The sequence below is a fragment of the Chionomys nivalis genome, chromosome 4 (assembly GCF_950005125.1).
Source record: "Chionomys nivalis chromosome 4, mChiNiv1.1, whole genome shotgun sequence".
NCBI lineage: Eukaryota > Metazoa > Chordata > Mammalia > Rodentia > Cricetidae > Chionomys > Chionomys nivalis.
Genome location: NC_080089.1, coordinates 106,265,324 through 106,282,447, shown reverse-complemented (window position 1 = coordinate 106,282,447; position 17,124 = coordinate 106,265,324). Strand labels below are relative to the sequence as shown.

The following is a 17,124-nucleotide window of genomic DNA, read 5'->3' as shown; positions in this document are numbered from 1 at the left end:
GTATGATCAAGGACAGTCCATCATTTAATCCCTCACACAAATCTCCTAGTGGTGTTGCCTTTGTTGAACTCTTTTTCCCCCATCACAACTATGGCTGCAGCCTATTTCCCCAGCCTAGAGTCCCCTCCAGGGTGGCAAACTTAGTGCCAGAAAAACTCGATTTCCTATTACCCTGCCTTCTGTGAGGCCTACACGTCTTGTTCAAGCAGTTAGGCCCTTATATCCTAATCAGTTCCTGAACTGGAGGTAGGCTCTGTAGGGCCCATAGATGGCATCTATGGAGTGGCAACCAGCCACATCTGTCCCAGCTCCTTGAGTCTGGAGTTCCAATCAAGAGGGAGCTGCTTCTGTCTTCCGTTCTTGGCTGGTAGTTGTCAAACGTGGATGTTGGTGGAGGTACTTACGTCCTTGTTCTGGGGCAAGTCTATGTGTACGTCCCTTCATGTTTAGGCATGGTCACAATAGTCTTTTCTCGCAGTAAAACACCAAGGGTTAGGGAGAGTACCTGTCTAACAGACTTTAGGTTCAATTCCTAGTACCACACAAAATAATTGTGTTTGCTGGTAATGGTAGCTCGTGCCTGCAATCGCTGCCTAGAACCAACTAAGTAATCAAATCCCTCTATCTACCCTTGCCTGCTTCCCATTTTAACATATTTTGTTTAACTATCCTTTTAAATTCTGGTTTTTTGATCAGTAAAACAAACATATGGTACAACATGTGAAATATCTTATTCCTTAACTGTCTTCTCCCCTCCCTGGAGATAAATCCTGCTCTCACTTGGTTCAATTGTGTTGCTGGAGTTGAACCCAGCACGAAAGAAAAGTGCTGTCAGTGAGCTAGTTACCTAGCACCAGTTTGGGACTTAAAAAACCAACTGTTGACATTATGATCCTGCCTAGCCCTGAGAACAGAGTACTTAGGCAATGTGTATAAATCGAATGAGAAAAAAACTCGTTCAGGGAGTGGTCTGTGGTGAGAAAGGCAAGATTTAGCACCAAATCTGCCTGACCATGGAGTCAGCAGAGACTGCAGTGGAACAGGGTCTGGCACGTGTGTGTGTGTGTGAAGGCTGAGGAAGCTAAAGAAGTGAGAACCAGATGATGAAGCACTGGAGACAGCGTCCACCACGCCTGTTCACATCCGTTCCATGGCTGTGGCTTCTGCGTGCCTGTTTCCTACTGGGTTTTGGTAACTTGCCAACAAAGCCAAGCCACAAGGACCGCTGCCATGACTGCTGCATGCATCCTCATGAATGGAATAGAAAGACGCTGGCTTCATATGGGGGCTGCTGCCACTACTCCCATTATACTGGACCAGGCACAGTTTGGTCTGGAGAGAGAACATCAGCTTGACTTTAAATCCTCAGTATAAACAGCAACACACTGAAATTTTGACTTTTCTTTTTAAAAACTATATTTATTGGAATATGGGCACTTTTCATTTCACCCTTTCAAGATTCATTTGTGTGTACATGGGTGTTTTGCCTGCATATACATGTATGTGCACCACACCCATACCTGGTATCCAGGAACACAGAAGAGGACATCAGATGCCATGGAACTGGAGTCACCATGTGGATGCTCTGTAAGAGCAAAGTGCTTTTAACCTGAGACACTTCTCTAGACCCCCATTTCCTTTCTTAAATATCACAAGAGTTCAGGATGCAGAAGCCCTGTCTCCAACCCAGCCCAACCTTCCACTGTCATCTGATATTCAATGTTATGTCCTACAGCCCCTTGACACATTGTCTCTCATAGCCCAGGTTGGCCTCAAATTTAATACAGAACTGAGGACAGCCTTAAATTCCTAATCGTCCTGCTCCTCCCTCCAAATTCTGGGATTACAAGCATGTCACTATGCGAGGCTGCTATGCTATTAGTAACCACAACAGAATGACCAGATTTGGGGACAAACTTATGTGTGTGGGGGTGGGTGGATAATGAGCTACCCCAACAGACCTACTTACACCATTCCTGGTAGAAAGGGAAGGGCTATAGCCTTTGTGTTGGTATAACTTCATGTTGGAGTTTGTTCTCATCTCAGAAGCAGTGGCCATCTGGGGGAAATGGCTTGTCATCAGTTGGAAAGGGCTTTTGAATTTAGTAACTAACTCCAAAGCCAGGCCAGTTGTGAGAAAGCCAAAGAAGTAACCAACTAGAGCACAGAAGAGATCTGCTGTCCCCACAGGTGACTAGTACTTCTCACGGACCCTGTGGATAAAGCCAAATAAGACGACCCAGAGCTGGGTGCAGTGGTACACAGGAGACAGAGGCAGGAGGATCAGAAGTTGAAGGCTATTCTGTCATACATTAAGGCCCTCTGGATAGCACATGAAGCACACCAGACGCCATGTCCTGGGGACTGGATTCAGATTATCCAGAATATTCTAACTGTAAAAGTGAGCTGACATCGAATAAGGAATGCTACAATCCAGATGGCTACTGGAAGTCTGTCAGTGTGAAGGCCAAGACAGACAGACAGACATCAGCCTGTCACAATCTCCAAGTGCTACTTCTGACCCCACAACTGCTCCATTGGGTAGAGCACATAAAAAGATAGGCTGTTAGGCAACCAGAGTTGGAGACATTTTTTTTTTTCTGTCAGATGCCTACAGGTTGTAGACACTACATTGTAAGCTATAGGTATTTTAGGGTAGAGATTTCTCCTCCTAAGGGTGAAGCTACTGCCAGCGCTGGGATATGGCTGTTCTCCATGAAGCTACAAGAGCATGCAAAAGCTTCCGGGAGTTTAAGTAGTAAGGACACCTCCAACTTCCACACAGCGACCAGACCAGGACCTTTTAACCCTGGTTTCCCCAGGGGTCAGAACAGGGCATGCTAGTCCTGGAGCAAGAATTGTAATTGGCTCACTAATTTTTCCCTCTCCCACCCTGGTATGGCTGTCCTCAAATTCTACAGATCGATCTGCCTCTGCCTGCCGAGTGCTGGTATTGAAGGCGGACACCACTACATCCGGCTCCATTTAGTCATTCTTTACTGCCCACTTGCCTGAGAAATCTGCTCCAAGTTCAGGATCAAAGCCCTCCCCCACCTCACTATGTAGCTCTTAAGGGCTTCAAAGCCATCCACCTGCCTCTGCCCTTTATGACAGACATGGCTTCTGGGATTAATAGAGGGTGGTCCTCTAGGCTATCACATGAAGCACACCAGACGCCATATCCTGGGGATTGAAATTAGAATATTATACAGAAAATTATAGGTCACTCAGTTCAGATTAATTATTCCCCAGTTTTCTGAAGACAGGTGTTATGTATAGCAGGTAGGTATCAAACTTAGGGTCCTCCCGAGCTGTGATTACAGGCTTGTACCACCACACCTGCAGGATACTTTCAATTTCTTCAAGAATGCTTGGCCCTATGTGAAATGTTCCTTCTTAACTGTTCATATTCTGGCTGCCGGGCCGGTACAGCCTTGCTAGTTTATTTGTACCTGTGATTCCCTTGTATGCAAAGTTATGCAAGATCTCAAATTTTTATAGGATGAAATGTCCCAAGAGGACCTGTGGAGAGTTTTCTACTACCACACCACCTTTTTGTTGTTTCTCGAGACAGGGTTTCGCTGTCCTGGAACTAGCTTTTGTAGACCAGGCTGGCTTCAAACTCAGAGATCTGCCTGCCTCTGCCTCCCTAGTGCTACAATTAAAGGCAGGTGCCACCACTGCCCGGCCCACATCTTTTTTTTTAAATTTTTAAATTATTATTATTATAATTTTTTACCTCCTCCCCTCCTCTCATTTCCCTCTCCCATCCCCCCAGTGGCCCACATCTTTTTAAGGGAAAAAAATTCAAGTCAGATGTGGCACATTTTTAATCCCAGTACTTGACAGGCAGGTGACTCTTCATTGGTTCAAGATCAGCCTGGTCTACATAGTAAGTTGCAGGCTAGCCAAGACTACATAGTGAGACACTATCTCAAAAATAAAATTATATTTATTTCTGTATATATGTGTGCATAACAGTGCACATGTGAAGGCGAGAGAACAACTTTTGGTAGTTCTCTTCAAATATGTGGGTGGCCCAGGGTTGAACTCATGTCATCAGGCTTGGTGGCAAGCACCTTTATAGACTGATTACAGGTTTGAAAATTACTAATTTTAATGAATTTAGAGAAATTATACTAATAATTTGAGGAACACATGGAAGACGGGTGGACTGCACATGGTCTCCTATAACTCACAGGAGCTCTTTGCTAGAGGCAGCATCCTGACTGAGCAGCTTGTGTTCACTTCACAGTGGACACAGAATTCTCGTTTCTCTGGATGCTTACGAACTTCTTTCCTTGCTGGCATAGGGCTTGTAGCCGTGGTCCTCAAAGTGCCCGTGTAGTAGGTAGTGTTCATGGAAGCTTACACTAGAAAGTCTGCTTCCAACCTGCGCCCGACACTCCACCTCAGTAAACAAGATCATTTCTCTTTGGAGGCACAAAAATGTTAGGTAACCCTGCGTCTGGAAGACATCCATTCATCTTTCTTTGACTGAAGGGGAAGGTATTCAAGTGGGTAAAACATTCAACGTTATGTTCAATCCTGAAGCACCCTGAAAAGGATCAACTTAGTAGCCCTCAGACACGCAATTTTCACTGCTAATCAGGACCAAGTGAGGCTGAGTACTTAGGTTCTTTACAGGACACAGTATGAAATAAGCGGATGAATGCAGAGAACAGGACTAGAATTCATAAATGGTATATCATTTATTCAATGAAAAAAAAAGAGGAAAATTAAGCCACTTTCATTCATTTCCTCCCAAACTTTCAAAACTCCCTTCCCTCATTTAGAAACAAAACAAGGAAAAAAAAAAAAAAGAAAAAAACACCAACAAAACAAAAAACCAAAAACAAACCCACACTGAGAGATACATTTGTACAAAAGCTACACAGCATCCCAGCCCGCCCCTCACAATATTGGATGGGTGTTATTACAAAAATGAACCCGCCTGACAGACATGGAAAGAGCTGTGTTGAACTCAGGTTCTGTAGGTTACAAGCACTGCAAAAATATTCCCACTTGCATCTTTCAAACTGGAAAGTGATCACATAACAGACCTGAGGTTAGAAAGGACCACAGTGTGAACCAGAATCCCATTCTCTTTCTAGGACTCCAGGAGAAAGGCGAGCATTGGAGTGAGCTTCCTTTGGGAGAGAAAGGAGGGAAGTAGGAAACCTGGCCACCGTCAAAAGGCACTGGGGTTTCCCTGGAGGCAAATGAGTTAAAGTAACCTCCCAAGGAACAAGCTCAGTTCCCTTTCTCTACTCCAAGAGTCTGGAGTGCACACAAAAAGAAGTAAGGTTTCCTTAGCTCCAGTACCCCAGAACTCGGATGGTGGTCAGGGCCACCTGGTAGAGGCAAACCTGAAGGTCTCAAAGGCAAATCTCAACTGTGGATTTCTGTGTTCTGACATGAAGGGTTCTAAGGTGTTACAGACACTGTGTACACCCTCTCATATGAAAAGCTTTAGAACACAGAGGAGGAAAAGACATTCATAAGATGTTCTACCTTGCACTCTCACTTAAAGGGAAGCTCTGCCAAAAACACCCTCTTACTACTCACAGAAGGACAGAAGGGAGGGAAGGACAAGCCGATAAAACCATAACTATCAAATCACTCATCAGCAGGGGCAGATACAGGCTCAAATTAAGGCATTTTTGTGGCTCTTTCTCAGGATTGGTACCCTACCCTCCCAGTGTGAGCATCCCAAACCTTAAAGCCTAATGCTTTGGAGCCAAGTGAGGTCCTTGTGCCCTCAGCACAAGATGATGAAATATGAGGGCTCAGAAAAAGGAGGTACAGGAGGCTGTTGAGTGCGCCCCACTTTCTCACTGCCATTCTGAACCTAAGTACCGCTTCAAGAAATCCCACTCACCTGGCTACAGCAAGAGGTAGTTTAGGGACATGGACCCCCAGCCACTTAACCAAGTTCATGAGATAAAACATTTAGCACAACCTACTTATCTATTTTAATAAAGTTTTTATTTTTTTTCCTTTCCTTTCTTATAAGAGGAAGGTTTAAAAAGCACATATAAAGTTCAGCTCAATGTGGAGTGGTGAGGTGAGAGGACGTGGGGGTTGGGCAGCTCCTGAAGTGTAGGAGGCCTAAACCAGAGAACTTTCGTGTCAAGTCTGGGAAAATCTAGGGGATGCCCCCCAAATTCCAGTCTTTAAAGCTCACACTGCCCTTAGGAAAATGACCCTAGTTCTGACCCTGCAAATCTGCACAGAAACCCAGGATGGTGGGAAGGGAAGGAGGGCTCTTCTAATGTTTGTGTTCTCTGCTACTAGACACAGTGGTGTGTTCTCCAGACAGAGTGCAGTCCTCACTGGGGAATGAAATCAACAGGACACCTCCTTCTTCCCCAGCTCCTCTCAGTCGGGTGCATTTACATGTGGTGAAAGCCTCAGGGACCTCACCAGCATGCTCAGATATGGAGAAATAAGGTCACTTTAATGCCTTAAGGTGTGTCCCTCTGCGGCTGTCTCTTGCCCATCACCACTTTTTTGGTTTCTATTAACTGAGGATGCTCTCCTTAAAAACAACGGGGAAGAAAGGACAGTAATTACAGAGAATTATCCACTGAAGCATAGACAAAACAAAAAGAGACAGAATACTAATGCCAACAGGACCTGCAGATCAACTGCCAACACCTGCCACCCTGGGACAGGGGAGACACGGGTTAACTTTTCAAATGACCAGGGGACACCAGTCACCACACTTCCCACTAAGGACCTGACATGAGAAGTATCAGGGAGTGGAGAGACTTGGGGCTCATGCTTGGGGCTCTAAGGAAAAAATAAATCCAAAAGAAAACCAACGAAGCTGAGACACAAGTCTTGCCGTCCCCATTTCAGCTTGTGGTGGGTGTGGAGGCTCCCGTATCTTCAAGGCTAAGGAGTGGCCGAGGTTGGTGGGCCTGGAGCAGGAGGTGGAGGGACCCCGTCTGCAGATGGAGGCGGCGGCTGCTGCTGTGGTGGAGGAGGATCTGTAAACACATTCAAGGTAACTCGTCACTGCTGGAAATGGAGGCTGGGGACAGAACCCATTCAACAGAAAGAGACAAGAAGGAGGCTTTGTTGTTGTTGTTTGTGGGGTGGGGAGGATAAGGTTTTACTTGTAGCCTTGGCTGCTCTGGAACTTGCCATGTAGACCAGACTGGCCTCAGATTCAGAGATTTGCTTGCCTCAGCCACAGCTCATACTTGCTCAGGAAGTAACTTTCTTTTCAACAGGCAAACAGTGCGGGCCCAGAGGCTTGTTATCTCTACGGCCCAAAGAAGCCAACCAGAGCTGCTCATGCTGCTTACCCTCACCTAAGAAGTAGGCGAGGGAAGTGCTGGAATTCACCCACCTTCTCAAAGGACCACTCATTCCAAGAATCACTCCAGACTGTTTTTAGAACTTAACTGTATTTCTATTTTATTGTATTCTAATTGTTGTCTCTACTAATTGTGTTTCTTCAATTAAGTAATCAAAGCTTTCATGGACTAGCTCTGTATCTTTATCTTTCTTTATTCCCTGGTGTCCAGCCTAGCTGGGCACAAGAGAGATTATCAATAACTCCTTGCTGATTAACTGTTTCCACCAGGGCCACAGAGCTTCACTGAGGCAGCTGCTGACAAGCTGGATAGTCCTGGGAGGCCCTCACAGCTCCTCAACTGCCACCCTTGGATTTCTGGCCCAAACTAGGTCAGGTCCTGAAGGGAACAATTAGTGTGTCTGGGGTTCTTTTCTATTTCAACTCTAGCGGCTTTAGCATACAAAGGAACACTAGAGATCATTTAATCCAAGGCTTTCAAACCTCTAGATCTTGACAGAAATGAAAACATATTAAACAAATAATTAAAGTATAGTTATACTAACTAACTAGGCATTCCCAAGGAGTCTATCAAACCTCTACAGTTCTTCAAACATTCTGAACCTAGTCATCTCCTGTGTGATCTTTGAGAAGACTAAGCTACTCATGCAGCGTGGCTTGTTCAGGGCCCAAGAGCCAAGTCAGAGGCTCAGATTCCCTCGATACCCTGTTTATACGAGGTGGGACACTCCATGTTCTTGAGATACTACTCTTTCTGGATGGATCCTAGTGTCAAAACAATGTACAACCACGATAAAGTACAGCGATACTATCTGTTCCCCAGGGATGGCTAACTGGGTCAATTCTTTATCTGGGAGGTGGCACGGCAAGTATTTTCTTAGTCATCTACTATAACACCTGACCATGAGCTCAAGGGCAATCATTTTTCATAGGGGCTAGATTCTATGAATTCAACGAAGACTGTTCTTTTTTTTGCCTCGAACTTATAGAGATCCGCCGGCCTCTGCCTTCCGAGTGCTGGGATTGAAGATGTGCGCCAGCACTGCCTGGCCAAGACTCTGTTCTATGCATGTACTTTGTCTTAGCCTCTGGGTTTCAAGGTGAGGTATGTATGGCTCTGTGTGAAGCTGACTTCCCTGCAATGAAGTCTGGAACGTTACAGAATATCCCAAGTATTTTGTAGTTGTGTATGACACACATGCATACACAGGTGTTCTGGAGCTAGGAGACAACCTGTGGGAGTCAGGTCTCCCCGCCAGCATGCAGGTTATCAGGAATCAAGCTCACGTCAGGTTTAGTCGCCAGTGTCATCACCTGCTACCTCCCCCAAGCCATCTCTCATCACTTCACTAAACCCTACCAGACTTCCTAAAAGGACAGATTTATTCTGGTTCATTGTTCTAGGACACAGTCCATTATAGCAGGAAGTCACGGTAGTAGCTGCTTAAGGCAACGGGTTACATTTCATCTACAGTCAAGAAGTAGAGAAATGAATATTCCTATCAAGTTTTCTTTTTTGTTTCCTAATTAAAGGAATTCCCCCTCCCCAATCCCTAAGGCTTCTCTGCTCAACATTCCTAGCTGTGCTGGAACTTGCTCTATAGATCAGCTGGCCTTGAACTCAGAGATCCCTGTGCCTCTCCCTCCTGGGATTAAAGGCTTGTACTACCTCACAGACCAAGGATTCTTATTCTCTCAGTGAAGAAGAGCTAACTTCTGGCCACAAAAATGAACATAAGCAATCATGGCAGGATCCTTCTCACTGCATGTCTACAGGACTGGAGACAGACCATAGTCCATGATGCAACCCTGAGTGATGTGGGTTCCCTGCTGTATGCTCTGAGTATGTTTTATTACCAATGGTTAATAAAGAAACTCCTCTGGCCTATGGCAGGGCAGAATATAGCTAGGCAGTAAAACTAAACTGAATGCAGGGAGAAAGGTCTTGGAGTCAGGCAGATGCCATAGCCACCTAAGAAGCAAGATGTGAGCTTACAAACTACGACCCTTGTGGTAAAATATAAAATAACAGAAATGGGTTAATCTAAGGTTTAAGAGCTAGTTAGGAATATACCTGATCCGTTGGCCAAACCGTGTTGTGATTAATATAGTTTCTGTGTGATTACTAGGGTCTGGGTGGCTGGGAAATGAAAAGCGCAGTTTCCATTTACACCTGTGGAAGTCAAGTCAACCTTGGGGTAGCAGAGGGGGCTTATGAAAAAAATTACTTGGGCTTTGAACACTAGCTCAGAAGGATGCTACTGAGTTCGTGGCACTTCTCTTCCTCATACTCCTTTTTCACTCAATCCCTGAACCCCTTCTTCTCAAGTCTATGTAGGACCACCAATCTGCCAATAGCTGCGGAAGCTCACACCCATCTCTAGACTGCCTTCTCTATTTCCTTCCTGTTTTAAGAAAGGTTTTACTACTTAGTCTTGGCTACTCTGGAGCTCCACCTACAGACAAGGACAGTGTCACATCTGCCTCTACTACCAAGTGCAGGGATTAAAGGAGTACAACAATGTTTGGTCCAGTTTCTTTTTTATCCAACTCATTACTGGCTTTTAATTTTTGTTTGTTTTTTGGATTTTTGAGATAGATTTCTCTGTGTAGTCTTGGCTGTCCTGGAATTCACTCTGTAGACCAGGCTGGCCTCGAACTCAGAGATCTGCCTCCTAAGCTAACCCACCACTTTTAACTTTGCAGCATAAAAGTTCTTGTAGGGAAATAACAGCCAGGTTCAAATTAATCAAGTTTAACCATGTGTGACAGAAATAAGTGGTTTATCCAGGGATCTCAGTACTGAGTATACAACCAGAGTTTCACAATGAAAGTCATCTTCCACACCTCACGAAGAAAGATTTTCTTCCTTATCAGTAGCCACCCCCACCCCCGCCAAAGTAGGAAGCTGGGGGAGTACCTTCCCACTGTGCTACTTACACATGCCATTTGGTGCTGTGAGGGGTACCCTGGGTCCTAAGATGTTTCCGGGCATTGGAGGCATACCGGGAGGGGCAGGGCCACTCCCGGTAGGATGGATGTTGGCTGCCACAGTAGGAATCATGCGGCCTGGCATGGGCTGCCCAGGCATCATGGAGCCAGGGCCTGGTATCTGACCTGTGAAGGGAGATTTAAAGTACTTTATGTATACATGCATTCAGGGAGGAAAATAACCAACTTAATGTCCATGACTGGAGAATATAGATAAATATTTATTTAGTGATGAGCACTAGTGGCACATGACTTTAATCCCAGCACTTGAGAGGCAGAGACAGGCAGATGTCTGTGAGTTTCAGGCCAGTCTGGTCTACAGATTGAGTTCTAGGAGGTTCCAAAGCTATAGTATGGGCACATCCACACCATGAGTAAGGAGGTGAGAGGCCAACTTGCAAGAGTGTTAGGTGTGTTGGGTTCTGAGCACTGAACTCAGATGGTCATACATGAGGACAAGTGCCCTCTCGGCCTCACCAGTCCGATGATCAACCAGCTTCAAAACAACAGGGTCCTTATCTACCTCACGCTACCCCCTCTATCAAGTCCGGATAGGACAAAGCCTTAGAAAAGTAAGAGAGGATCATGCAAGGAGGAACACTCCAGAGTGTATCTTCGGAATGACACAACACAACTGTTTTGGATCACTTCCCACGGTTCACTTTCACACTGATTCTAAAGGAAGGCCTGCTGAAATCCACAGGTCCAGGGGACACCCAGACAAGAGAATACACCTGACAGAAAAGTCAGCATCAGCCATGCTCTTCCTTCCAACACAGTCTATTTGGGGTATCTGTTCCTAGGCAAGTTACTCAGTGTCCCAAAACTGTACTGAACAGTAGAACCCCAACAGCAGTCCTCCTTAATACTGCACGGGTTTCATTTTCATCAGGGCAACTGTTTTATTCTTTTAAACAGTGCCTTCTTTTGTCAGTGGTTTCTAACATGCCTGTGAGAGGCGGTGTGCTGCATTAGCAAACCTGACACAAATTAGAGCCCCAAGGAAGAAGGAGGAGGGAGCATCAACCGAGGAACTGCCTGGGACATTGGTGTGAAGCACCTTCTTGATTAATGACTGATGTGGGAGAACCCAGCACACTATGGGTGCTGCCACCCCTGGGTAGGGGTCTTGGCTTGTAGAAGGAAGAAGTTTAAGAAAGCAGTGGGAGCAAGCCAGAAAACAGTGTTCCTCCATGGTTCCTGACTCAAGCCAGCTCCCTGTCCTTACTTCCCTCAATGACGGACTGTAACTGGGAAGTTTAACCTTTTCCTCCTCAAGCTGCTTATGGTCATGGCATTTTATCACAGCAACACAAAGTAAACCAGAACCAGGGGGGAATATTACTATCTTATATGGAACAGACTGAAGCTCAAAGAAGTAAAACAACTTGTTTTTTCTTTTTCTTTTTTTTAAAGATTTTATTTATTATGTATACAACATTCTGCCTCCATGTATGCCTGTAGGCCAGAAGAGGGCGCCAGATCTCATTACAGATGGTTGTAAGCCACCACGTGGTTGCTGGGAATTGAACTCAGGACTTCTGGAAGAGCAGCCGGTGCTCTTAACCACCGAGCCATCTCTCCAGCCCACAACTTGTTTTTTCATACAGGATTATGGTATGTAGTTCAGGTTGGCCTGGATTTTGCTATGTAGCACAGGCTAGTCATAAACTTGTGATGATCCTCCTGCCTCTGCTGCCTGAATGATGGAACTACAACTATGTGCCACCAAGTGTGCTACCAAAGCTATCTTTATGGATAGAGTATGGGGAAATATAAAATATATTCAAGCCTTCTAAATCAAGATCCAGTTCTCTTCTCACCCATTTTCGTCCAAATAAAAGCTTGTAGGAAAGCCTTCACTGTATCACATCCACAGAATTCCTATTTATTTGTTTACTTGAGACTTATCTCACTATGTAACCCAGCTGCGCTGCACCAGTCTTTAGCTCAGAGATCTGCCGGCCTCTGCTGAACCTTAATCCCAAACCGAGTGCTAGGACTGAAGGGGAGCAGCACTGCGGCACCTCTACCTCCAATATTTTTTAAATAAAAAACTGATTTAAGCACTTTTTACAAGTTGAACAGCCATAACCCCAATTTTGAAATAAAAGATATTCAAGTACAAAAAATATTTATCTTTATTTTTTGTGCTTTTTTTTTTTTTTTTTTGGCCTGTATGTATAGCTATGTGAGAGAACCAGATCCCTGGAACTGGAGTTACAAAAGCTGTGAGCTGCCATGTGTGTGTTGGGAATTGAAACTAGGTCCTCTGGAAGAGCAGCCAGTGCTCTTAAACGTTGAGCATCTCTCCAGCCCCATAAAAAGTATTTAAAGAAAGTTTATATGCAAAAACTTCACATCCAGAGAACATTAAAAAACAAAAGAGAAACACCCCAACCCAAGTACGTGGTTGTTATTCGCCCTGTAACTGTTTGGATGGCAGAGCAGGTGCGACTACGAACTAAAACGGGACCATCACAGATGACCTCAGAGTCCTAAAGCCAACGAGCATCCAAGAAAGAGCACAGGCAGACAGGAGGCATAAACAGAAACATGAATGAATAGCTACAAGCAGGGGACGACATGTAACCACCAGAAGCTAGAAGGAACCAGAAAACACAGCTCCTCTTAAATCCCTAGTAAAAACACGGCATAGCTGGGTGCTAGAGACCTCATCTTCAGACTGTGAGAATAAGTGTCCATTTTTTGGAAACAGGGTCTCACATGTAGTCCAGGCTAGCCCACATTCTCTTTGTAGCTAAGGATGACCTTAAACTCTGATCTTCTTGCCTCTACTTGTAAGTGATGAGATTACGAGCAGGGGTTTTTATTTTATGTGTTTTGATACTGGTTTTATATGGTGCTGGGGATTACACTGGCGTCTTTAAACACGTTCACCAAGCACTCTGCCAACTGAGCTGCACCTCAAACCTAACCTTCTATTATTTTAAGTTATATCAAATGTGTGGTAAGCCTGTTATGAAGACTCAGAAGTCTAGCGAATGATACATGTGCTGCTATATTCTAGGCATTTAGGCTTTAAAAGTATGAACTCGTTGGGTGGTGGTGATGCACAGCTTTTGGGGTTTTTCAAATCTATGAGACCAACATCTAAAACAAAAGTGAGCAAATTCTTCCCTTCACTACTGTGAAACCTGAAGCCTGAAAAAAAAAATTATTTCCTTCCTAGACAGAATGATAAAGCCTTTCTCATTAGAAAGGGGGCGCCATGGGGGCTGGAGAGATGGCTCAGTGGTTAAGAGCACTGCCTGCTCTTCTGGAGGTTCTGAGTTCAATTCCCAGCAATCACATGGAGGCTCACAACCATCTGTAATGAGATCTGGTGCCCTCTTCTGGCCTGCAGGCATACATGGAGACAGAATGTTGTATACATAATAAATAAATAAATAAAATCTTTAAGAAAAGAAAGAAAGAAAGAAAGAAAGAAAGAAAGAAAGAAAGAAAGAAAGAAAGAAAGAAAGAAAGAAAGGGAGGGGGCGTCAGTAAGAGGAAAGGTTAGAGTCAAACTATGACTTCTGCTTCTGAGATTCAACTAGACTGGCTGCCCAGCAAGCCCCAGGGATCCCCGTCTGCATCTCCCCAGCCTGGATTTATAAGTGTGCAATGTTAGACTGGGCTGTTATGTAAGAACCAGAATCAAACAAAGGTCTGGCAAGCTGTTTACCAACAGAGACATTCCCACAGAAAAGATGATTTGGGACGTTCATATTTGAAATAGAAATTAAAAGGACTAGAATGAAGACAAAAAGGCAAAAATCAATGTCTTGTCTATCTGAAATCGTAAGCATTGCCCCCCTCCCCGTACCTGACAAGTATCACCTCTTTTTTTTTTTTTTTTTTTTAAAGTCACGCTATTCTTGCTAATTCTCACAAGCTTGAAGTATGGCTCACATAAACCTGCAACACCAAGGAGATAATACTAAACAAATTATGTGTATGTGCACAGTCCATTAACACACACACATACACACAGCTGGGGCGTATTTCCCTTTCTGAGGTGGGGAGGGAATAGAGGGAGGAAGGACAGTGAGCAAGCTTCAAAAACAGCACTGGCAAAACATAGGATGGTGGGAGTCTGACCTACATACAAGCGTTTTTAAACAGCAGGCATCTGAAGCCTGGGATATGGAAAGGTTTGCTAAAATTAGGTTTAGCTAGTAGAAAAAGTCTCACACTCCCATGTTTATTAGATCTTTTACTAAAGCCTTACACCTATCATGTCTAATGGGATATTAGCTAAGGATTTTATTTTTTATTCACTGGGAGAATAAGGTGAGAACGGAGGGTGAAACAGGGAAGGGAACCCGTGAACACTTAAGCATGTGCCATCCACCCATCTCTAACCATGCAGACATCCTCTGGCTGAGTCCCCAGGAGAACGGAAATAACACAATGGGGACAAGTGAGGGGAAGTCTAGGATCCACAGACTTTCCCCCACAGCAGTTTCCTGGGCGCGCCTGTCGCAGATGCTCTGTTACGGCGGGGCCTCACTGTCGGATAGTATAGGCAGGACTAGAGGTATCACAGACTAGAAGACGATGGATTGGAGGCTGCCCTGGGATACACAGACAAACCATCTTAATTTTTACTCCAAGAAAACGAATAAAGTCAACTGCCCAGGACCTCGGCTGAGACATGTCCTAGCTTTGTTACTCAAGTAACATTTCCTCACCAAACCACACTTTCTTCCTCGGTGGTGCTGCAGATGGATTGCAGGGCCCTGGGCATGTTAGGCAGATGTGCTACCAGAGCTGTAGTAGAGCTTGCAGGCAGCGGGTACCAACCAGTCCACTCTCTGCTGTGATTGTCCATGTATTTGTAAATACCGCAAAGTCAAGCCAAGTTGGGCAACACAAATGGCTCACCCAAAAGTTGGTTGCTAAAAGGTAAAGGGAAGCCTGATGACTAAGTTCAATACCTGGGATCCAAATGATGCAGAGAGAACTACCTTCCACATGTTGTTCTCTGACCTACATACATGCACCCATACACATACACACATAAAATAGAACAATCTTTAACAACTGATTGGTATAATTACTACTCGGCTTACAGACTATCACAGGCAGAAGAGGGTAAATTGTTTCTTTTTTTTTTAAAGACTTTAATGTTTAACAAAATAGGCTTTATATATATATATGGGAGAAGGTGAGTCATGCCTTTAATCCCAGGACTTGAAAGGCAGAGATACGTGGATCTCTGTGAGTTCAAGGCCAGCCTGGTCTACAGAGCAAGTTCTAGGGCAAACTCCAAAGCTACAGAGAAACCCTGTCTTGAAACACACACACACACACACACACACACACACACACACACACACACACACACACACACACTCCTGCATGATCTGTGTGAGGGCATCAGAAGCCCTGGAACTGGAGTTACAGACAGGTGTAAGATGCCATAAGGTGCTAGGAATTGAACCCCGGTCCTCTAAAAGAGCAGCCAGTACTCTTAACCGCTGAGCATTAAGTTCTTAGCTGAAGAACTGTTAGGTACCATTTTACAGCTTAAGGAGAGAAGATGAATGCAGCGCTGCCTCTTCTAACAAGTTCAGCAAAACGTTAAGACGAGGTAAAAATAGATGTGCCAACCATAGAGCAGAAACACTTTGGGGTGCAGAGTTAGTTCAGTGTTTAAGAGAGCACACTGCTCTTCAGAGAGCCGAAGCACAGTTCCCAGCACACATGCTAGGCATCTCACAACTGCCTGTTAACTCCAGGGGATCCAAACCCTCTGGCCTCTGACCTTCAAGGGTATTTGCATTCACTCTTAACATTTGCACACACAGAGATATATACACACAATTAAATATAATAAAAATAGGGGCTGCGGAGATGGCGTAGAGGATAAGAGAACTGACTGCTTTTCCAGAGGACCTGGGTTCAATTCCTAGCACCCAGATGTCAACTCACAACCACTTAGAACTACAGTTCCAGGGGATGGAATGCCCTCTTCTGGCTTCTAGGGGCACAAGGCACAAAAATGGTACACAGGCATATATACAGGTAAAATTCCCATATGCATAAAATAATGAAATAAAAATATAAACAAAATCAAACTAAACACTACACTACATAAAATTTCCTGGACTTTTGTTTGATATGAAAAAGCTAACTTGGGATACATCTTTAAGATATAACCAGAGATGAAAACTAATAAAGCAAGAACAAAGCATGCAGTAGACAGGACTTACTACACTTGAGTGAGTTTAAATGAAATCTGGGGAAACAAAAACTGAAAAGGCAGAAAAGGTAAGCATATGCAACATGTATAGAGGTGTAGTTCAAAGAGCAGACATCAGCTACTTGGATGATCAGTACCATTTGTGTACACAGCTTAGGAGACTTAAAACAACGAACAGGAATCGCATTTTGTTGAGATAGGGCCTCACTATGCAGCTGTGGCTGGTCCTCCTGCCTCTACCTTCCAAGTGTTACAGGTATGTGCTATCACACCTGGATGAACTGCTTTAATGGGTCCTACCACTATCCATGGACAGTTCTGGTTGTATATGGGAAAGGTGCCCATGAACGCAACTGCACACACATATGCCAAAAGAGGATGCTTAGGCGACTCTTTACCCTCTGCTTTATTCTTTTTTGAGGTGGCATCTCTCTCTCAACATGGAGATTGTGCTTTTCAGATATACTGGCAGTCAAAGCTCCAGTGAGTCTTTTGTCCCCCTCCCCCACAGTGATGCAAAAGACCCCATCTAGCTGCTGTGAGTGTTGGGATCTGAACTCAGGTCCTCATGGTTGTATAGGAAGTAAACTTACTC

General features: G+C 44.6%; 1 protein-coding gene across 1 annotated transcript in view; it reads right to left on the bottom strand.

The window, feature by feature from the left end:
• Positions 1-4,693: 4,693 nt before the first annotated feature.
• The window catches only part of Smarcc1 (SWI/SNF related, matrix associated, actin dependent regulator of chromatin subfamily c member 1), a 113,054-nt gene continuing 100,623 nt past the window's right edge, over positions 4,694-17,124 (bottom strand). Inside the window, exons 27-28 of the mRNA XM_057767246.1 lie at positions 10,268-10,444; positions 4,694-6,995 (exon numbers count right to left, since the gene is read on the bottom strand). Of these exons, the coding sequence (XP_057623229.1) occupies positions 6,901-6,995; positions 10,268-10,444 (272 nt within the window). The 3' untranslated portion in view covers positions 4,694-6,900. The remainder of the gene's footprint in view (positions 6,996-10,267; positions 10,445-17,124) is intronic.